Consider the following 23,718-nt stretch of genomic DNA (forward strand, 5'->3'; position numbering starts at 1 on the left):
AATCTCAAAAAATGGTGTTTGATTTAAAAGAAAATGTAAAGATGTTATTGTGTGGAATCAGCTATCAAACCTCTATTAAAGCCATATTTGTAGAAAATGTTCAGAAATGTTTACGTAGTAAGTAAAGGCTTATGTCAAGAGAATAGACAGAGACGTACAAAACTTTTATGGTATAATATTTGGATAATGAATACTGTGAGTAAATACTTTGCTGTTTTTACATTTGATATTTATTGAAACAAAGTAGAGCATTGAGCCAATTTGTAAAAAGTAACAAAATATCCGCTATAACACATTAACAAACCTCAAAGTTCATGGAGAAGCTTATAAATATACATAGTTGGATTGGTAGAAATAGTCTGTCTATGGAGAATCATCACAGGGATTGTGAGCAGTTAACTGAGTGGTACTGGAAAAAGTGTGCTGAAGATCAAATCTGAACATCTGTGATATTTATGTGTGTATATTAATACAAATGTGTAACAGTAAATCTGAACATGAGTGAGAAGACAGAACGTGTGTTTCGAAACAATAAGGTGCATTTCCCTTTAGAAAAACAGTGAAAAGCTGTATTAGTGTGAAAACAATGTTTAAAACAGTGACATGAAGACTCTGGGCTGTCCAACTAAATATGAATCTATGATGGAGATGATGCTTTTCTGTTAAAGATCTGTGTAAGAAAATAAATACAGTTTATTGATTGGTTGGATAGACATACTATATACACAGAGCATGGAATATTTCACCACTGTAACCACAACATTGCCCATATATATTTAAACCATGTTAAGTATTGTAGAATAATGTTAAATGGATAATCTGAATTAATATGGAAAAGAATGTAGACTATAAGTAAATATATTTGCTGATGCACTGTAGTTAAAAACAGTTGAACAGACACATACAGTTAGGTTTAAGCCTCTGTATCAAAGTGCATAATGGTGGAGGGCTTGTTGCAGCACCTGGGGGCCTCTAAGGCTTCGGGGAAAGCTTAATAAATGGCCCAAACCCCAAAACAGCCCTCATATTGTACCTATTGTACTCCAGGGACTTGTACCAAACAACAGTTTTCCTTACTCTACATGTGACAGGCAGAGTTCAGTAAGGACGTGAAGGCTGGTTTGGTTCTGGGCCCATGTGAAAAAATAAAAAATCCATACACTACAGTTCACAGGCCTCTCAGAACAGTCATTTTCAAACAACAAACTAGGACCTCTTAGACGACTTCGCCTTGTAATCAACAAAATGGGAAGCACAGTCCAATTTTGCAATCAGTGTGACCCATCTGACAAGAAAATTGGTATTTTTTGGACTCAGAAAGGGGAGGGTGAGGATTCCCAGCCAGTTTTAGGCACTTGAAGGGGGTTAAATCGGCTGGTGATGACTGGGCCAGAATAGAACACAACAATCTCAAAATAAATATTTCATGATACTCTCAGTTTCCGAAGACATAACATTTTTTTAAAAAGAAAAAGAGTCAGTCTTTTTGCAATGGCATAATTGTTTAACTCTATAAATATAATTTATATAGTTTCTTTCTTCCATTCTCTCTGTTCAACTCCTTTTTTCGCTGCTGCTCATGGATACAAACAGATGTTTGCCCATCGTCTGCAAACACACACACACAGGCTGCACCTCTCTTCTCACTTGCAGACGAATTGGTCTACGATTTTGGTGCAGCGCTTGCACTTGACGTAGCAGCACCAGTGGAACTTGCAGTGGCAGCGCTCCACTATCTGGGCTTTGTACTGGTCGTAGCCGCGGCCACAGCACATCAACTCACACCCATCCATGCCCTCTGAGGTCTTGTTGCAAAGGCGCCCCACTGTGCCCAGGGAGCCAGTGCTTTGGTTCTTCAGACAGTAGTCTGGACTGGACTCGATGTACACCAGGTCGTGGCTGGTGGGGGGGTTGAACTTGCTGTGCATCTGCACCATCTTCCCACGTGTGTTGAGCTTCATGGCGACAGCGCTGTCGTACTTTTCCTTCAGCAAGTCGCCCACCTTGCGGAAGTCTGCCAGCTGCAGCCAGCAGGTCTTCAGGCTGCAGGAGCCTGACACCCCGTGGCACTTGCAAGACACGTGGGCAAGGTCGGACACCGTCTGAGAAGGACAGAGAGAAATCATTGGGTAAATAACCTCAAAAGGAACTTAAAAACCCACATTTTTTAGGAAAACTGCAAAATTATGTCCAAATGTTGCATGCTTAATGTTCCTAACATGACCTGTCTGCATAAATATTTGGACAACCTGCTGCTCATGATCTCATAAAGGCGTAACTTTGCCATGAAGAGCTAAATGATCCTGTCCATATCTCCAGTGATGCATTGAATTAAACCTTGTCTACTTCTTTGTCCAAGTTAAAAGAGAACAGTATGGCAACAGATATCTGGTATTACATATTTTCTTTTGAGGTTGTTTCAAGATGTTTGGAAAGGAAAAGAAAACCCAGATCTGCCTCCAATGACTCCATCTCCCCACAGATCAAAGCCTCAGGGGGGGAGTGCACACAGAGCTGTTACACACATGATCAGCTGAGACCTGTCTGATTGACCTGGATTATCTCACATTTAAAGCCTGTTGCTGTTTTTTAATCAGGAGTTAGTCTCATTCCAGGGCCTGCAGATTGTAATTTTCTGCTCTGCCTATGTGATGACATTTTAAAAAACGTCTGTGGTTTTATGTGAGCGTGCATGCTCATAACACTTACCCTCCTTCCTGCCTCGTTATTGTGAATATTCATCAGCAGCCGTGCGCTCTCATACGAGCCCTTCGGGTAGCTCTTCTCCCTCTCGCGTGCATCCACGAACTCCTTGGAGAACCTGTAGCCATAGATGAGGTTGTCTCCACAGCCACCCCACAGCCAGTCTCGCGGCAGGTCCTTGGGGCGTGCTGCGCGGCTGCACCCACAGCTGGAGAGCTCCCCCTCTCTACAGGCACGGCTCACCGCGTTTACCACCCCTGCTGCGCTGATGGCATAAGTGAACGCCGTTTCTCGGCTGCCTGTGGACACAAAAACAGGAACAGAATGTCACATCTGACATATTAAGAAACACAGTAAGTGAAAAATGTCTAGCTGCTCTGCTTCCACTCTTGTAGATTATATGTGTGTATGTATTTTATACTGAATTTCTGTCACTGTCATTTAGCTTCAAGTATCTGCACACTGTTATGAGATATGATGTCATATGACAGCATAAACCATACATGTAAGATTACAGAGCTCTCCAGCCAAGTGCTGCAGGCTCCTCATCACCAACACGTTGAGCGGTGGAATCTGGTTTGCTGTTATTGGGCTCCAGCCAGAGAGAGGAGAGCGCCCTCCAGTGACAGAGATCCTTCTAAACAAGCAAGCTTCAATTTCACCCAAATTGAAAGTGACAACAGCTCTTTTGCTTCATCTGTCATGACTGAGTGATTCTGGAGCCATTGCTCATTAACTCCCACTGTCTCAGCCCTCAACATTTCCTCTATGGAGAAAAGAGGTTTGGGGCCATAAAAATATAAAAAATACACGTAAGCAGTTTTTTTTTCTGTCATTAAACGCTGGATCCATTTCTGCCTCAGTTCTTAGCCACAGACTAGAAGAGATGAGGAGATAACTAAAGAAGAAACAGCCGACCAAACTATGAGGCTGCGTGTTGACATTACAGAAGGAGGCAGCTACAAAATAAAAGAATGTAAAGCTCATATACCTGCTGGGTCAAACGTTTAGAGAGCCTGCTATGATGACAATAACAGATGGACAGAGAATAGGAGATGAGGGAGGAGACGTTGAAAGAGATAAGTCAAGAAAAAAGACATTAAGAAAAAATAAAAAAAAGAGGAAAAATGGAAATGGGAGACATAAGCATGCCCCTGATAGCACAAAAAGCAGTAAAGTCAGTGGAGGAAAAAAGAAAAGAGAGATAAAGAAACCTTTTGGAAAGTCTGAAAGATCTTCAGGTGGAAAACTCAAGCAGGAGCAAGGGGGTTAGGAGAGAGGGGGGATTTATGGGACAAGTACAACTTTTAATCCAGCCTGAGGATATTGGTCTAATAGTGGACCTGTAGACAGACAACCTGTCACACTGCTGCCTCCCTCCTCCTGTACCCCACTATTCACACTCGCCAAGTCAGGCGGGAGAGACGCTCTGACTCAAACCACAGCAGCACCTCCCAGAGCTCAGTTTTAAATCACCAGGAGTCTAGTCGACCAGGAAGACGGATGGTGGGACAGGCTTTCAGACAGACAGCTCTAGAGCTACAGAGAGGGGAGGACATGTTTATTTGGCCCGGAGCTGGCTGAGAGATAGGAGAAGAGGGATGGGAGAACAGAGGCTGATGAGGATTCTATGAAGACTGATCTGTAGACGAGGAACCAGCAGAGTCAGAGACTTGTAATGCCTTTCATTGACTGTGAAAAACTTTTTAAAACTTTAAAAAGACTAACATCAGACACCCTCTGACATCTATGTGTCAGCTAGTCACGGACTAATGACACTTCAAAGACTGAGGATCTTTCAGGGCCACTAACTGCAAAATTACAATAGTAGTTAGTTAAATAGCTAGCTAGTTATAGCACTGGGGATCACATGGCCTGCAGCACTTTCTGTCCCCTTTTTTTCCTTTCCCACTGGTGGTACAAACATGCAAGTATGGTCTGGGTGGACAGCAAAAACCCAATTTCCCTTTGGGATAAATAAAGTTGTCTGAATATGAATCTGAATAGGAGGACATGTCAAAGAGGCATTCTTGCCCTCTCCACAACTTCGCCAGTTTCTCCTCCTTTTCCACAGCCCAAGAGAACCGCTGTTCTTTCGCCTCCACATTCATGTTTGTTTTGCTAGTTAGCTGCTTCCTGTTTGGTGCTGGTGAGAGTTCAGCTACTGGTTATCGACAAGGTTCATGTTATTGAACACAATTTGCACAAGACTAAAGATGCGCAATAATATCAAACATCTGATTTTGTTGTAGCGCCAAGATGAGAAAAAAACTGTTTAGATTGAGTCTTATGACCACCTTAAAATCACTTGAAATGTTGTTTGGTGTAAGGCCAGCATAATTTGTTGCATTATTTTCTCACTTAGAAAACCTTCTTTGCTAAAGACAGTCCCTGATTACTCAGGAGCATCTTCAGAGCTCTTTTCAGCAGAACTGCTTTCTACCAAAACAAAAATAGCCACCCAGAAAACAGTATTACCCAAGGAAATTGCAACATAATTTCTGGTAAGTCAAGTAACTGTTGAGTGCATTAAAAGTTATTTTTAAAGCTAAGTGTACCGCAAAGACATTCCATCCACCATTTATTCCATTAATTGTATTGAGGTGACAGCAGACAACTAGAAAGATAGATCTGTTTTCAATCCTGACTCATATGAGCATTCCTAGCTGGTGTAGAATGTGCGTTTTTTCCCTTTTAGGGGGGTTATTTTGAACATTTAAACAAATGCAGAAAACGCATGACTTTCTTAAAGGACTTAAACCGTGAGCACCACAAGCATTTTCAGGTTCACAAAGGCAACAGAGAATTAGCCATAATGCAGCCAGCCCTGTTCTAACTCTGCTGTGATTACAACACTGACAGTGTACTGATTCACTTTAACTCAGCTGGAGAGTTATGAACAATAAAAGGTAAACAGCCTTGACACAAGCCCCTGATGTAAAAAAAAGACTCCAGTCCAAAGCAAACTTTAAAAAAAGACATGTTAGATGAAAAGATCCAAAAGTGGAATTAGCTTAAAGAGGGGATTATAAAGCTCTTGAACTTTCAATAAGACATTTGAACACTTTGTGAACCCACACACACACAATTACATACACAGACTGTGTAATCTCTGACAAGGTGATATATCAGTGCATACGCTTACTGTACTCCCAGTACTTATAAATACTGGGCAGCTACAGTCCAGCTACAGTGTGTGTGTGTGTATCTGTGTGTGTGTCTGGGTGTATTAAAAGAGATTAGGTTGTCTCCCATTCATTTGGGGAAAGGCAGATCCTCTGTCTCCCTCCTGATGCATGTCAGGAGCTGGTTTAGCTGGCCAAAGCCACATGTGATTTATCCAGCAACCTAACCCACCAACTATTCCCTCCACACAGCTGCTGAGAATCAGGAGCCCCGCACACACAAAGAGGGGTCGGTGAATTAAGAAAGGAAAGGAACAGAATGTAGGTCATTTCATACATCCAGGGCTCCCGTCTTACCTATTTGCATGACCCGTCCAAACACAGAGGAGTTGTCCACCGTGCTGCAGTTCCAGCGCCGGTGTCTGAACTGGTACTGGCACTCTCTGATGCCGGTCTTGGCACCCTCACCGATGAACTGCATGTGGTCCTGGTAGAGCTGGCACAGCTTCTTCTGGCCCTGTGACAGGCCCTCCAGCTGGCTGCACAGAGGCTGGGCACCAATGATGTAGGCCTCAGGGATCAGTAAAGGGTTCATGGCCAGAGACCTGGATGAGGGGAGAAGACATAGTAACGCAGTTGTTTGCACTCATTTGCCCTTAGGTAGCAAAAGTATGAGCCTCTTCAGGCCAGATTCACAATCAACGGCTGGTTTGAGTTCATCATTTCTATCTCTTATGGATGAAGTTATGCTAATCAGAGAAATGAGGGGAAGTTATTTATTGACATGTGCAACTTCTGAGCAACAATATAAAGAAAAACAGAAGCTTAAGTAAGCAAAAAAGGGAAGATGGGGACAGAAATAAGTGAGAAAATAAAGAACTGTTAAATTAAAAACAAAATAAAGATTACATGAAGTAAAAGCAAGTTTACAAAGAGAAAACTTTAAGAGAAACAATCTAGGAATTATTTTACTTCTACATTTTTTTAATCAATGAGCTCCCCGTCTTAATATGCGACTTTTCAACAAAGGTTACATATTAAAACTTTTTAGTAACACAAAAAATTATGTCTTAACTCTGAAATTCTAATAACTCAGGAGGCAAAACAATCGTACTGTATTCCTCAAAAATTAAATAAATAAAAAGAAGGAAAACCCTGTTAATTACATGTAATTTTACAGAGCTAAAATGTGGTTCTCTTAATATTTAACTTAAACAAACTCCTCTGATTGGTCTTCTGATTTCTTTAGGATAACATGTAGCTGATTGAACACAAACTAGGAACCATACTATGTTTGTATTTTTATTTTGAAAGCAGCTGAAGCACATTTCATGTCTGCAGTATTGATAGCTGTTTACTTTTTCTGGTACCACATAGAAAACAATACAGTAATTTCATCTATGGTAAGAGCTTCTGTCAGCTTTCAGAAAGGAAGTAGAGAAGACCAAAGATGAGAAATTAAAGAGAGAGACGGACATAGAAGAAACAGAGAGAGGGGAGAACTATATGAGCATCTGGTTCCCGGCCACAGGACAATTAGAGCAGCCCATCTCTGAGCCCAAAGAGAAAGACAATTAGCCCCCAGTGTAACCTGATCGACTGGGGAAACTCAGCAGCCAGGGAACATAAACGGAACACACACAAAATATACACAGAAGTGCACACAGAGGGAAAAAAACCTAACATACACATATTCTGCGCGCTCAGACACACTGTCAAACACACATACAGTCAGCCGGCTCACTGCTCTGACTCTCTAAATCATTCACACCTGTGTCCTCTCAGAGAGGAAACTGAAAGACACACACAGTTTGGGCTCCAAACTTTCCAAAAAGGTCTGCGGTAATGTGCGAGTCCTCAGCTGGGCGGGTAATCCAACACTTTATTTGAACTTTAATGTAGTCGCCCACTGAGCTAAGCCCCTTAAAACATGTTTATCCGTATAAATCCTCTTGAAATTAATTGTTTAAATTATAATTTTCATATAAATGAGACCATCACCACATGATGTCAGTACTAGCTTTGAAGTGCTCATTTGAAGTAAATAAAATTCTCACAGAGAGTGGTTAAGTTTCCTGTAAATGCTGCATGTTCTTAGATGCTAAATTACACACAAGTGCACTATTAGACACAAACACAAACAGGATGGAAGGAGTTGCGATTCGCTTTAAGTGCTGCTTCTATGATGACTGGTAAACAGCATTTGCCCCAATCTGAAGTACTCTGTGTGTTTAAGGGCAGCAAATATAGACTTTACTAACAGCAGCCGGACGTTGGGTCTACACACACCAACACACACACACAAACACATATTTTAAGTCACACACTGTTCGTGTTTGCACATATTTAAAAAACTACTCATAAACCTCAGCATTCTATGTTTTCTATCATTTTCATAATTTTGGTTTGGCATTATGTGAATAAAGAAAATAAGGTAGGAAAAAAAGGTATTCCTGGGAAGCTAATGTGCTACAGTCAGCATGTTGTGTTACTGCATATGTGGTGCAACTGAAGCTTAGGACGCCTGCTTTGCAACCACGCACACACACGACTCAAATTGACTCCAAAACTACGTAAAAGAGGAATACAACAGGGTTTTATTTCTGACACTTGATCCATTCTACATAATCCTACATTTCTGGCCTTTTTGTGATTCCTTCCTTGGTCTTATGGATGACATTTAAAATGTGACGCAACTATGACCGAGAAGAAAGTAAACGCACTTAGAGAGCAGACATATTCAGTGTTGAAATAACAAGAACACACGTTCATAAATAAAGATAAAAACACAGAGATGTGTAAAGGAAAAAGGGAATACATACCACCACGAGTTGGCCTCCACAACCACCTGCATCAGGAGTGTGAGGAGTGTGAGGGCAAACACACAATGTCTGGAGTCCAACACGGTGCCAAAGGGCCAGCTAACCGGCCGACACGCACAGCCCAGCCTCAGGTTCATACTGCCGCTGATCTGAAGGACGGAGGAGAGATGCATGTCACTCTGCCTGTCTGGATGTTTTTCTGACACACAGTTTATTGTTCTCAATACAGAAAAAGACAGACAGATGTCAATGTTGTTAAAAATGTATGAAAGGAATTCAGGGGGAAAAAAAAAACGCCTGCATGTCTGCACTCTGCTTTTTTTTGCATGCACACAGCACCGTGCTTGTGTGTGATGGGAGCCCTGAGGCCATCAGTGCTCGCACAGCAGAGCAGTGACTTGGCAGCAGGTCTGAGTGTGAATCACAGCAGACTGATAGACGTGCAGCCAGAGAAGACACAATGACCATGAAACCCCATCTAGACACATTCCTGACAGTCCACTTTACCCAGGAAAAGAGACACACAAAGGCAGAGACACACTGACAGAGGCAGGCCTGGTGATGGGAGTGTGTGTATCCTATTTTGACTCTGCTTTGGACCACAAGATTAATGTTCACATAGATTTCAAAACTAAATTGCCTCACATTTAACCCACAATTAGGTTTGCAATTTGTTATGGTAACATGGGGAAAAAAATAAACCCAAAACATGTGCTAAGTTTTAAGAAAAAATTATATGAATTTTATTCCTGACTTTTCAATCCGTGGCAGGCCTGATTTCATTATTTTGTAGGGATGCCTAATTTTCTTCAATTAAAAAGACAAAAGAACTTTCAAAAATATTTGTATAGTTTTATACTTTTATAAATTGTAAAAAAAATGTTTGCATCATTTAAGCTCATTAAATATATTCCCAATGGATTTAAAGTTTAAAAACCTGGATGTTGAAAATAAAAAATCTGCATCTGACAAAAAGCGTCTTTTGGGAAATTGAATGTGAGGATATAAATCATGGTTGTATCCGTCAATTACATTTCTATAAGTTTTCATATTTTTCAATTGACAAAATCGGACTAAAAACAGCCACGTCAGCGGATAACAGTCTATGGCCTGGTGATGACGCATTTTGCCTGAAAGGACGAGAAATTAAAAGTAAGAAATAATTATTACAATTCTGCAGACTACTGCGTGGCATTGGTTGATAAAGTCTGGCTGCCATGTTGGGCTATGTAAGCAGAAAATGAGTAAAAATAATTACCCTTTAAATCTAAGCCGGTGTGCCAGCCGTGTGTGAATGTTGGGACTGAGAGCAGCTCTAATTTGTCACGCTGTGTTATTTTCCAGGTTGGAGTCGTGCAGACCTGGACCTGCCCTAATGCTCATTAGAGACAGGGCCAAGTTCACCAGCACTCTGCCAGCGGACGCGCTCACACAAACGCACGAGCATGTGCTTTCATTTTTCGCGCTGTGTCAGTTGAAGTTTTGCTATAATCCTCTCAGTTCATTCACATAAATTAAAGACTGAAACCAGAGAAGGCGGCGGTTTGACACTCATTTTTCAACTGACTAAATCAAGCTGCCACAGGTAAAAAAAAAATAATAATTCAATATCATCATTTTAAAATAGTTCTTCCTTCTAAATACATTTTCTTTCACCAAGCAGTGCACTTCATTAGATGAGAATCGACAGCATGGCTTACACTTTTCTCCTGCATATTTAAATTCCCTGTAATTATGCCACAGGTGCACGCAATTAGCCTATCTGACATTCCACAGCTCAGTCTCAGCCAATCAGAGCAGAGAGCGGTAGTTATTCCTTTAGAGAGACAGAACTTTTAAGCTTTCATTTTTAATTAATATCTCTTACCACTATTTTAATCATTTCAGTAGCTGCACTTATTTAATCACTCTTTGCAAATTTGCTTTATATGATTAACACATTTTTTTTCCTGCGCTCCGTGACCCCTGGAGACAGTTTGACCCGAGAGAACTGCTCTTCCGCTTTAACTAAGAGACTGACGAATACTCAAATAATTTCTGACTGTAGAAGTGGCAATAATACGCGGAAATTACAGGGCGAGGCTAACTATGATAATGAAACATCAGGTTGCTATGAATGGATGATTAAAGATGTTATTATATGGTCGATGTGGTGTCCATATCGATTTAATCCAACACTGGAATTTAAGAAAATCACAATCACACTTTTTTTTTCTTACTTAAAAGAAGAAAAACACAGTTCTAATAGATTTTTCATTATTTTAGTTATAAATGATTATGAGTAAGAGCAGAGGTAAAAGGAGTGTTGACTACAGACACTTTTTCATGAATGACTGGACTATTTCTAGAGAATGTATTTACAGTCTGGCCTGTCTCTTTTAGCCTGTGGAGTCTCACAAAGGATTATAATTTCCAGATAGGTGTGAATGTGTAATGTTGGCCCATTGTATGTGTGTTTAATTCACACATCGAATGAATAAAAAACTGTCACATTTTCTCAAACTGAATTTCCCCGTTACAAATCTTACTAACAGCTGAAATGTTGTCCGCATTTGAAAGCACTGAATGAGTGGTCTCTTAAACTGCTTGTTCTGTTGTTTCAAAAACCAGGAGAGGGAGCCAGGTACAAGGATTTGATGAGGAGAAGCAACACAATGGACATTGCCTGACTTTAATTGGACCGTTAACGATGGAAAGCAAAAGCAGTCTTGTTTTTATGTTCGGTGTATTAAAACATTGGTGTTTAAGATTTTATGTTTGACCTGACCTGACTGGGATATGCGGGCCACAGGCGATGCAGTAGTTAGGGAAAGTTTATTTCTCAAATCACATCTGGCAAAAACTTTTATCAACATACGAGAAGACGCAGTATTACTCCAAACGTATCCCACTGAAACACATTTTTTCCTATTCTATCAGACCATGATTAAAGCATGGATGGAAAAGTGGATGAAGCAGGAGACCTGCAGGCTACTCACCAGGGAGCACAGTCCGTCAGAGGTTCTAATCCACTTTCTGCAGACGATATCAGACCAATAATCCCAGAGCAGGCCAGGTGGATTTCAGATTTCCTTTTCCGCTGCTTTGCACACAAGTCAGGTCGTTTTATCCGGACCTCTTGGAAAGTGCTTGGTTGGGGTGAATTACGTGTAAAACGAGATTTCCTCCGGTTTGATGTTTGGTGAACAATCGGTGACTGCGCTCCGTGCGCCCAACAGTTTAGAGAGCTTGTAAGAAGCAGTGGGTTTGTATAAAATGTCCAAAACAGTGTAAGGAATTAATCAGTTCCTTAAACGAATCAGTGCGTGACTTTACGGTGAATTTAAACAACTGAAACAATCTACGGCAAGCCAAAGTTGCAGCGGCGTAAACGTCAGATGTCGATTAACTTCTAATTGGAAGCGGCCTACTTTTATAGTCCCTATCCAAATAAAAGCTGTTCCAGACTGCAGCTAATCTCTGTCAACCAGAAAGCATGGGAAAACTTGCTAGAAACATTAAATCCAACCGCGAGCACGCTCAGGTCATTGCGTGTTTTACCTGCGGAGAGCTCCACACGGTGATCCTCGCCACAAACGACTCGTCAATTTACCTTCCATTCTGTGCAAAAACGACTTTGACAATTCCTCCGCCCGACTTTAAAGTCCTCACATGCAAAAACAATAAGTCATCCGCCTTGCAAAAAGAAAAAAAAAAACAGATGCCACAATTAATCGGCTCCAGACAGTATGCTCCCCAAAAAAAACTTTCCGCGCGGACTATCTCCAAACAGTGCGGCTTGGCGAGTGCGCGCGGTGCCAGGGGGAGGAAAAGAGAACAGCGTGCGAACAACAGCAGCTTTGCCCAGGCTCCGAGCCTGTCGTCTTCCCACACCGTGTGTGTGTGTCTGTGTGTGCTGAAGTGCAGAAAAGTATCACCGACTCTTCCTCCCTCTCTCTTTTTCTCTCTCCCTCACCTGCCTCAGTCGCCTCCTCTCACTTACTACCAAACTGCAGCATGGATGCGCTGCGCTAAGCCTTCAGATGGCGCATGCGCTTCACATTTCTCCACAAGTCCCCCTTTTTCTCCTCAAGTCACCAACTTCTCGAAGCAAGGAATTTTGAGTGTAGGTAAGATCGCGGAGAGGGAGAGAGGGAAGGGCGGAACAGGCTGTAACAAAACAAGCGTCTCTATTACCTAAAATAAACTTATAAAGCACCCGAGGCTATTACCCTATCCATACCAGAGCAGAGTTAGGATTTCCACTGGCAGCGGATCGAATTACCACTCAGTAAAACCAAGACAAGTAGGTCCATATCGTATGCTTACACAGACTTCTCTCATCACCACAAGGCCTTTGAGCATTACGGTCATTATGGTAATTATTATTTTATGGTACATTATCTCAAAACACACTGAAGGAATCCGCCCGCTTTCTGCTCAATATTTTCTAAGATGAGTGTCAGAGGGCAAAGTGTGTAATGGTTTCACGTATGTCACTGTACTTTTCTCAGCCTGTACACACTGAAGGCATTCATAGGTGAACACCATGTCACTTTCTATTGTTCTAGATAGAGTTGCATGTGGATAGAGGAAATAGAGATAGAATAACAGTCAGTAAAGAAAGGAAAACCATGCTTAAATTAATGGGAGGGGGCAGTCACCTGAAGATCTGGAAGTATGCCTAAGTAAAGAGTTGCCTCAGGTGATGGAGGAGAAAATGTAGGGGGCAGAAATTCATTTGGACACTCTCATCGTGCTGATCTTACTGTAGACTCAGTCCAAGATCTGTTTAAAATCAAACACTCATTCAAACCTTTAAACAAAAGGAAAACAAGTATGTCAGAAATGATTTGATGTTAAAGATCCTCATTTACAATGTTCTAACTCTTATCACAGTGATAATAAAAAGTATTCAATTCAAGCTTTCCAGCATGCGCTTTAAAAATATACAAAAGCCAGTGTTTGTTTCTCCTCTGCCCAAGAGAGGGCCAACCAGCCTTCTCATACAGGACACAGTGATGAGTGTCATATCTGTCACCAGTTATAAATCTGAGAGCAGAGTGGTAAACAGAGGTATTGCACCCAGGAGTTTTATTCTAAGCCCCTGGTCTGTTTTAAAGAAAGCAAAAAAACTGCACTTTTTTGTCCTAATCTTTCTTTAGGTGACAGAAGATGCTGAGAGTCATCTTTTGTCATTTTTTTGCAGTGTTTGTAGGCTATATCTCTTTAAAAGGGTAAAAATAACCTTGTGACTTTGAATACCTGTGGCAGAAGTAAGTGTGAAGCGCCTGCAAATTGAGCAAGAGGTCCATTCCCAGTTAATGTTACCATGGTGGATGCTGGAGGCAGGGACTGTGTCAAAGAGCACTTAAAACATGCTCCGCCACATTTCTGATCCCTCGATACGCCTCCCTCTTCCATACCCCCCCCCCCCCTCTCCTCCCCTCCCCTAGGAAGAAAACTGGGCAACATCTGGCTGAGTTTATGAGAGAAGGAGAGAGAGAATTGGTAGACCATGAAAACTGGGGAGAATTCTTTCTTGGGCAGTCCAAGAGTCTATTGTTGTAGTTGCCATTACTGGCGGTGAAACTTTAATCTTGTGAAAATACCCATTGTTGCATTCAAATTTGACCAATAACACCGCTGATGTCAGTGTTCACATTATTGTCTTCCTGATAAAACACGTGTTACAGCTCTAGTGAAAACAAATTTTTATTCAAACAACAGAAACAAGCTGACCGCTGCAAAACACCGTGGAACAAGTCAAGGCTGTGAACCCCCCGGTTATGAGAGCGGCATGAAACCACACACACACACACACACACACACACACACACACACACACACACACACACACACACACACACACACACACACACACACACACACACACACACACACGCACACACACTGTACAAAAACTGTACATGTTAAGTAAGAGGAAAATGGAAACACTGCTATACTGTTGAATGAAAACACAACAATACTGTACCCTTTTAAAGTCACCTCAGGTTAACCTCCAGTACAGTGAGAAAAATATAATGACACAGTGCTTTCAAATGCAAGTCACTTCATTAGAAACTGATTAGCCACTCAGATTCACAGGAATACACAGACAACAAAATAATACGTCATCATCATCATCATCAGCGTAAGAAGTCACACACAGCTAAAAAAAAAGTTGAGTGGCACTCTGTTTCAGAAGTAGAAAAGCAGACAGAACATGATATTGGTTCATTAAACAAATGCACAGCAGGCTAAAAGAACACAAGGAGAAACGTAAAAACAGACTTTTCTTACAGTAAGGTGGCTGATTTGAGGTCAGCAGAGTTTCCTTCCACTCTAATAAAAGGTCCTGATTCTTTTGAGAAGATGTAAGCTGAGCCTCAAACTGTTTTTTTTTGTGGGGCATCTTAAAGCCCAAATTCACTTTTCTTGTTGATCTCTCTGCAGGAACTGGGAGACTGTCAGTTGACTGAGTAGTCCAAACAATTCAGACACAGTCCCATTGCGGTAATTTGTTTCAGCAGACAGGGTTGTCTCCTTTGGCACGGTACATTGAGAAGGTCTCTGTGGATTGCAGATTCTGAGGTCCATGTTGTGATATTTACAGAAGTTCGCTATTTAGCTGCAGATGTAAACACATTCATGCCATCATAAACCAGTCCAGGATTGGCATGGGTTTACGGTTAGTTCCACTGGCTCAGCTTAGCCACACTGGTAGTCGACAGCGGTGGAGTGATTGTCGCTTGATATGGAGCCAGAACTCTGTAGCACCGCAGTACTGTAAATGAATCCAGCTCCCAGTCTATTGAAAACAGGCAGGGAAATGAAGGCAGTGGACCGCTTGCCAATACCTTGAAGCTCCACGCTGATGACTGATGCTCTGCTGAGGGACATTCACCCACAACGGGCTTAAGTACTCAGTGGGCCAATGTGTTTGTCAGTGAAGGAGACATTCATGGGTAAGATGGAGAATTTGTGACCAGCTGAGCTTGTCCACATTAAATTGAAATGCTGGCTCCTGGAGGATGTGTATATCTGTGTATATGAATGTCTGATGGCCATGATGGTGGAGAGATTTAGGGTGCTTCACTGTGTATACTTGCAGCTCTTGAACCTCTTGGTACCTGGCTTTACAGGCAGCTGTGGAAGGAAACAATGAGACAAAAAAGAAAGTCAGTCTGAGAGTCAACCGCAAAGAATGAAAAACAAATGCTTAACTCCACACAGGGATATGAATATACATCATTTAGCCAAGGGACTTAACTTGTTTTTAATTTACTCCATTGTCTTCTAAGAGGTTACATCATATGAATACATTTCTTAGTAATGGACAAAGAGATCTCCGACACTCAAGTCCACTGCAGATATTTAGTTTTCCTCAGCCTTAGGTTGACCATTTTCTTCCTCTAGCTGTCTGGCAAGCCTCCAGAGCTCCTTAAGAATGCCCTAAATGCAGTTGGCAGCGGCCCAAACATCAAGTGCTCATTAATAAAGAGAAAAAAAAAAGTCTATCGGAATGTGTCTGTTATTCAGGCCGCACAGCAGTCAGCAACAACTCACTTCTTTCCTGAGGGTTAGGTTAGGGGGAAAAAAAGGAAACAATGATGTATGTCTAGCTCGCTGGGGGCGCCTCATAGGCTGAGCAAACAGGCCCCAAAATAACTACCAATCACTGAAGACGTTATCATCAGTCACTCAGTGACGTGCATAGTTAGGGAACTAAAATAAAAACATTGCATGTTGGGGGACCTGAGAAAATCACATAATTGCTGCAGCATCTTTAGCATGAGAGGAAAAGTAGGGCCTCATTATTGGTTGCATCTTCCGTTCAAGTGTGTGTGTGTGTGTACTAAAAGGAAAGTCAAATTGGCGAGTCCAGTTGTGCAAGGCAAGTTGTGCTCACACTCCTTCCGTCTCACTCTGATTGGCTGCCATGTAGAGAAGGTCCATCTATTACAGCCAGGAGTAAATAAACAAGCACAGCAATTATAGTGCCATCATTTGTTATGCAACACAGTGCATGTATGTGCGTATGCGTAACCCAATCCATGTCTACGCATGTACACTTTTTTGTGTGTGTGAATTTGTGCATGAATGCTGAGAAGCCATTCTCAAGTTTCCTCGCCGTCGTCGGCACTGAAATTAATGATTCAGGGGCCAGAGAATCAACAAATATGTCCCCCGGCAGGGCATAATGGAGAGCATGACCTGTGTGTGGATGTGTTTGAAGATCGCTCCTCTTTCTTCTCTGTCAACACCTCACTACCTCCACACAACAGACGCATTCACTACACAAACTCACGTGTGACGCCTGTGTTTCGTGTTGTTAATGAGGAAGTGTGTGTCGCTGAATGCGGTCATGAGTGTGTGTGTACGCTTATCAGCCTCTGATTATTTCACATGTCGGCATGCTGTGACAGAGTGTGAAAATCATATGGAATTTTATGTGCCGGAGTGTAAGTCCTGCATTTGTGGTCATGATTATGCCCTCTTTGGAAACATGTGACAAAGCAAAGCATATTATGTTAGCCAAGACAGCTACAACCGCGCTCCGGATAATTTAGTGAGCTCAAATGGCTCTAACAGGCCACTTTAAGCCTTTTCAGCCCAAAGGTCGTTGTCCACAATTTTCTGCATCATCAGCTGCTAAAGACAGAAAAAAAGAACTCCTGCTGAATGTACATTGCAGTGCACAAAAGAGTATATTTGTACATGTTGAAGCACTTTGTAGCCATTGTTCTGTATCTGATTAAGAGAAAATGTTAAAATATGTAGAAGAACATTGAAAGCAAGTGAAATCAAATCCCGTTCTTCTCATAATTCCTTCAGATGACTCATTCCAACTGATATTTTTCCAGTGTTGGAAAGATGTTTGACATAAAATTCTTGCTTATAATTTTTCTATCCAATAGCGCACAAGAGAGGACATTTGACACATGGTCGTAAACACACATGGAGATTTCATTTATCGGACAGACACTGGCTGTGTGCAAAAGTTTGGCTGCATAAAAACTGTTTGGCTAGGAATATGATAGATGTCACTGTAATCATGACCTGGATCTTCACAGAAACAGCTACTGATAAAACTAACAATATCTCTTGACACTCCAACAGATCCAGCACAATTATCATATTAAACCACTTCACTTTAAGCAGGTTCAATGACAGTGAAAAAAAACACACTAATGGCTTATATCCCAGGTTTTTCCTCACATCAAGTTATCATATTCTGTCCTAATTACTCATAAAATTGCTGCCATACGAACACATGCCTTCAAATTTCAAAACATATTTTCCTTCTTCTTTCTTCTCTTCTGCAGCACCCAGCCGTCATCTCCCTGCAGCACCAATCAGCCATTCCTATCTTCTACTCCCTGCGTAACCCTCATCCTCCTCCCCACTCCTCCACTCTCTGTGTGCTTGATGGTGGGAGTGGACGGGGTGAACACTTTCTCATATTAATACTGGTTTTAGCCAGCGTCTGGAGACAGGAAGATGATTGACTTATCAAAATTGTCAATTGCCCTTTGCAGAAACAGAGGTCTGCTGAGGTGAAAAATAAAATATTTTTTGCCACCTGGTAGGCCTCTGTTGATTCAACATGCTCGTTTTGTGTCAAGAAATGTGGATCTTTACACACAAAAGTTGATCGATAGTCTAAATGAGGCTTTAAGTTTGCTTACCTCCTCGCATATATTGCACAAAAGATTTCAGGAAGTCATAATCTTTGATCTCAGGATCTTTTATTACTATCTGTTCCGAGGGTCAGGACAGAACTGATAAAAAAGGCCTTTAGGTTTGCCGCTCCCTGGACCTGGAATGCCTTACAAAAGGATCTGAAACTGTCTGATTTGATATCTTTGAATGCTTTTAAGCGGTCCTTAAACAACTTGGAGGCTGAAGCATCTGTCTGTAGATGTTTTGTTTAAATGTGACATGCTGTTTTTCTGGAGGTACCTGTTGTGTAGCTGTTGTATGCATCTGCTATTTGTATTTATGTCTATTGTAAAATTGTAACTCTGTAACTGTGCTGCTGCCTATCTTGGCCAGGACTCTCTTGGAAAATAGATTTTTAATCTCAAGGAGCATTTCCTGGTTAAATAAAGGTTATAATAATAATAAAGTTTGTGTTAGTCCAGAAGTATTTTCCTTGAAATGTATAGTTTGTCATTCTTCTCCACTCTCTGTCACAGTCCTGAGGACTGGATGTGAAGCCTGAGAGTCTGTAAGTGAGTGGGTGAGCTCCTTCTTGTCTTTGAGTGCTACTAATGTAAACTGCCTGTTAAACGGATCCTTGCAGAGTTTTGGGACCACCAATGCTAGAGTGCTGCTCTTTCACTTGGAATTACCCTGTGGTTGGTGTCCTTTCACTCCTTAGAAAAAAAGAGAAACACAGCAAATTAAATTACCAGTACAAAAATGGGTCCACCTAACCTCACCTCCCCCTAACTCACCTCACTCTACCAAGACGACACATGTAGAACAAGACATTTCTGGTTCAAAGGGGCAGATTTTGGGTTGTGGGTAGAGGAAAATGACAACAGGGCAAGCTTTCTCACTGTTTTGTCTAAATAGTCAAATATATTTCTTTCTGTTGCAACACTTTGTGAATGCAGGGCTGGAATCTGACTGCGGGAATATTGTGTTTTGATTAAACAGTCTACTGACTGCTTGAACAAGGTCAGACATGAAGAAAATTTGAGCAAAGCTTTGTAAAAATAAACACGGAAGAAATCACTCCTCATATCACCTTTCTTAATTATTGAATACAATTATGGATGTTAGGAAAATTGCTCTCTATTGTTACAAAAAAAAATCATGCAGCATCTCTATTGCTCCATCGGAGGCGGTGATGTAATCCATTACAGCTAATTATGAATAGAGTTTAGAATTTGGTGTGCTCCTACTTCAATAATCTGACGTCACAAGTTCCCATCTGCTACAAACTCAGTTGATGTATTTTCTTATTGAAAAAAGGAGCAGTGGGCACATGCCAGTCCAATCGTTTAGTCATTTAAAACCCTTAGAAAGTATGGTTTACATCAAACCATCCCAGGAAGCGGGAACATCTTCCTTGTAACAATTGCTTCAAGAGCTCGCTCTTTCTTCCCTACATTTTTCCTTTTTCCCCTCTCGCTTTCTTTTTTTTTCGGCCTGACTTTTACAACTTCCTCCTGGTTGGGGCTGCTGCTCTAACCCAAACAAAACTCCATTTTTTAGTTATTGGCCCTCATGGCATGTAATGGAGAATCAAGCTAATTATCCCTACAGCTGTTTTCACTTGCTTTTTATGTAAGCAATACCTGGCTGATCCAGAGAGCAACAGTGAGGCCCTTCTTAGTGCTCCAGGCCTCCAGGCCGGCTGGAATTAGAGAGCAAAATGCCAGGTCCCCCCCCCCCCCCCCCCCCCCCCCCCCCCCCTCTTCCACCGATCCTGCCCGTGTGTACCCCTGCACCCATCTCCCAGCGCACAAACCAGCCCGGCACAACCTCCCCCCCTCTGCACACCCACAGCTTCCATTTCCACTCCCTCATACACCTTTCACAACTCCCTCTTTGATGTTACACAAAGCTGCTCTTCAACAGTTAAGATGACAAGCGCTCATTTTCTTCCACTGATGGTCTTGGCAATTAATAAATGAGGTGAGCGAGGGTGTGGCTGGGTTTAAATTGTAACCATCTTCTGCTGTCATAGGACTTAAAAAGAGAAAGAGTGTAAAAAAGTAGAGGGAGAGAAAAACAGACAGATGAGGGGTAAAGGCAGAGAGCAGGAGGGGGTAGGGGGGTAAAGAGTGAAAGAAAACAATCCCTCAAAGGCTAATTACATAATTTCCTTCATCTGAGCAAACACATGCTGGGTGAAAGCAAGTGTGAGCAAGTCTCACAGATGCCAGGCCGAGAGGGGGTGCAGAGACCTACTGACACGGTCTACTCTCTCACACGGGGCAGCCTCCACCACCAATGCACTGAGCCAGATCTCAGAGGCAACATTATCTGCACCATTTGTATCTTTTGAGGATTCATATCCAAAACCTCAGTATTTATCTTTCCTTCTCCAACAATCTCAGGGTAAAGAGACAAACAACTCTCGGGGCAAGGTTTCTCTCATTACAGTTTGTTCTACCCTGCAGCCAGGAATCTGTTCATTTCCAACACCACTAGGTGGAGTTGACTGTTGATGAAAAAAAAAAGAGGAAAATCTCATGTATCAAACTCATTAAAGTCCCATGGAGAGGCTGCATGCATCTGTAAGTGTGTCAGACACAGTCTTTGCTTCTCACGGGCCATTTCTGAGCTTTCCTCTCATTCAAACTCTGCTTCACGACCATGCATCGCCTCCTCTGTCTCCTCAAAGTGACATTGAAATCAACAGACCAAGACAGAGAAGGAGAAAGACAGAAGGAGTTAATGGTATCAATTTTAAGGCTTGTATTATTCAAGCTAAATTGTAGTTAAGACTCTGCCAGATACAAAAAGTAAAAGATCAATCCCTCCCTTGAACTCCCCCCCTCTCTCTTTCCTTGTTTCTCTTTTTTTGCCTCTAATCCTGTGAGGAATGATGGAGGGCTCTCTGTGGAATGGAGGTGAGTTTCCCCGAGTCCGGCCAAGGTGTGCCAATGTTCAAATGATACGGGTGGAATCTGAGGTAGCTATTCCTGATGGGAGGTTGTTTTGACATATTCTGCACACACTGACACAAGCTTCAAACCTTTAAAACCACATGTGAATGTGCATCATTTTCAAATCATGCACACAAATACAAAGGCAGAGGCATCAAAAAGGTTGAAAAAAAAGTGTAATTGGCGGTACACGTTCAAATATTCATTTATCACTTAAAAGCCCTCAGGCTAATGTGAAACTATGTTAATAAAAGGTCAGATGTTCATGCAAGTCTTACATACAAGTTTGCGCAACAATAAAAAGGTGCATGGATTCCTCTCTAACCCCAAATTCCTCGCTCCTCCTCCCCCCATTCTGTCTCTCTCGATCTGTTTCTCTTAATGCGCAGAAGTTCCTTCCACTAATATCACTCATTTACTCCTCCAAGCTTTTTTTTATCACAGGATTCCTTCTCTTCTCCTCTCTCTTGCTTTAGGCACAGTACAAGTGTTCATAAAAGCTCCACAAAGGGTTAGCATGTCTACCTGTGCACAGAACCAACTACTGCACCTACAGTATACTTTATTGTAAGTCTATCACATGGACCCTGGTGAGTCTGTGTCCCATAACAACACCTTGACCTGGAGCTAAACTCTGAAGTGGAGCAGCAGCAGCAGCGGCGGCCCATCAGAACCAAGGCTGTTGAGCCCTGAACGCGCCTGCATCCTGACACCAGCGCAGGCCCAGCCAGGCAGGGGGAGACAAGTGAAACCTGAGCCCACATTAAAGCACCTCCATCAGGTAGGAGATCAGGGGAGGCCTCCATGCTCTCTGTGTCTGCGGGGGTCCGGGCCTCTGAGGCCCTATCTCACCTCCATCTGGAAAGAGAATCTGAGGGTAGCCTGATGGTTTGATAAGAGGCCATGCCGACTGACACGGTAACAGCCTCTCACCCCCATTCGCAAAGGGAAAAAAAAAGGGGAGTGGATGCTAGCCAAGCTGTGGTGCACTCTCATGTGGGTGCAGGAGGGAGGGAGGGAGGGAGACTTGGCATGGGGGGTGGGTGCATAGTGGTGTTCACTTTTCTTTGAACTGGGTAACATTAAATGTGAGTTCAGGCGCTATGTTATTACTAACAAATTTATAGAGTCATTTCCCCTCATTAAGACTTGTGCTTTCTTTGCTTTTTCTGCATTTGTGGGGGAAAGAAATGACGGACATGATTTCATAATCTATATTTGTGTTTCATAAGGGAGGAGAGTTTCCATGCAGGAGATAGAGTGTGGGCCGGAGTCGAGACCTTGTTCCCGGAAAGATGGAAAAGCAGGACAGAGAGCCAGACAATTGGCTGAGGCCCATTCTGCACAAACAGCACTGTCACAGACACATATCTTTATCCACCATTAGTGTTTCCTCTTTTCACTTTCTACCTCTCCTTTTTTCACATTCTTGTTTGTGTGTGTCCTGCTGTTGCTTATTTAAGCACCCATCCCTCCGCTGCTTTCTGGGGTGCTATAAATGCTCCACCCTCCTCTTGATGTCTTCTCAAGATGAGCCCAACTCCACTGACCCATCAGTCCTCACTCCTGACCCAGCTCGTCGCTTCCTCTCCCTGCTGCCCACAGACTCCCAGCTTCTCCATCTGGTTTTTATTGCCCATAGTTCAGTTCCCTCTCTTAACTGATTTGCTCTGTTACCAAACCAGACTGGAGACATAGAAGCATCTTTTTTTTTCCTGTTCGGTGTTTCTACAGTATAAAATTATTTCTTAAAGCCAAGATGAAACACACACTGTACAGAATACAGTCAAAACCTGCATTACATATTTTAAACATGCCTGTATAATTGGTGTAACATGCATGAATACGAGAAGGCTGATTACTGAGCTTTAATTGGACCATAGCAATGCAGATCTTGGATATGGGCCTGATATGTTAGCAGACCGGGGAGTCATATCTGCATTTTTTGTGTGCGTGTGTCCTGGGTTTAAATGGGCACAGAGACAATGAAGCTGTAGCTTTGGCCATAAAACGGTTTGGTTTGGTCATCTCAGGTCTTTCTAACATCACTTGAACCACTTAAGAAAATAAATGTGATCCCTCAGATCTCAATCTGTCCTCAAAGAAAAAACAGGCGCACCTTTACATAGGTTTGCTGGTGTGTGTATCTGCCCCTGCATGTGGATTGGTGTTTGCCTATGAATCTGTATCTACGTGTGTCTGTGTGTGAGTGTGTGTGTGCGGGACACTTGTGTCAACAGAATCTGATAATAATGCCTATCAGAAGCTAAAAGTATTTGAGGGTAGACAGGTTCAGACAGAGATTTACACAGTCAGCTAAGATTTTTTGTTTGGTCATCAAACATTAGAGCCCCTGGCAATCCAGTGGTAACAATGTGTTCATTTATTCCTCAATCCCACTTGGGCAAGGGGTTAACTGATTTTGTTTTGCGGTTTATTCCCTCTTAAGTATGCCTGTTT

The 23,718-nt window shown here is 42.2% G+C and overlaps 2 protein-coding genes across 5 annotated transcripts in view; both read right to left on the reverse strand.

Moving 5' to 3' along the window:
* Positions 1–207: 207 nt before the first annotated feature.
* On the reverse strand, positions 208–12,678 carry wnt5a (wingless-type MMTV integration site family, member 5a). Of its 4 annotated transcripts, none has more exons than XM_034696385.1 (5): positions 11,629–12,678; positions 8,651–8,799; positions 6,186–6,433; positions 2,710–3,002; positions 208–2,102 (listed from the first exon to the last, which is right to left on the reverse strand). In XM_034696385.1, the coding sequence occupies exons 2-5, from the start codon at positions 8,785–8,787 to the stop codon at positions 1,644–1,646; spliced, it is 1,137 nt and encodes a 378-aa protein (XP_034552276.1). In that variant the 5' UTR covers positions 8,788–8,799; positions 11,629–12,678; the 3' UTR covers positions 208–1,643. The 4 variants fall into 4 exon arrangements, with proteins under 4 accessions (XP_034552276.1, XP_034552275.1, XP_034552278.1 ...); XM_034696384.1 differs by lacking the exon at positions 11,629–12,678 and adding an exon at positions 10,351–10,387; XM_034696387.1 differs by lacking the exon at positions 11,629–12,678 and adding an exon at positions 10,295–10,337.
* A 1,648-nt stretch (positions 12,679–14,326) lies between these two features.
* The window catches only part of LOC117821851 (ELKS/Rab6-interacting/CAST family member 1-like), a 190,603-nt gene continuing 181,211 nt past the window's right edge, over positions 14,327–23,718 (reverse strand). Inside the window, exon 21 of the mRNA XM_034696381.1 lies at positions 14,327–15,778. The gene's annotated coding sequence lies outside the window, so the exon portion shown is untranslated. The remainder of the gene's footprint in view (positions 15,779–23,718) is intronic.

The sequence above is a fragment of the Notolabrus celidotus genome, chromosome 11 (genome assembly GCF_009762535.1).
Source record: "Notolabrus celidotus isolate fNotCel1 chromosome 11, fNotCel1.pri, whole genome shotgun sequence".
NCBI lineage: Eukaryota > Metazoa > Chordata > Actinopteri > Labriformes > Labridae > Notolabrus > Notolabrus celidotus.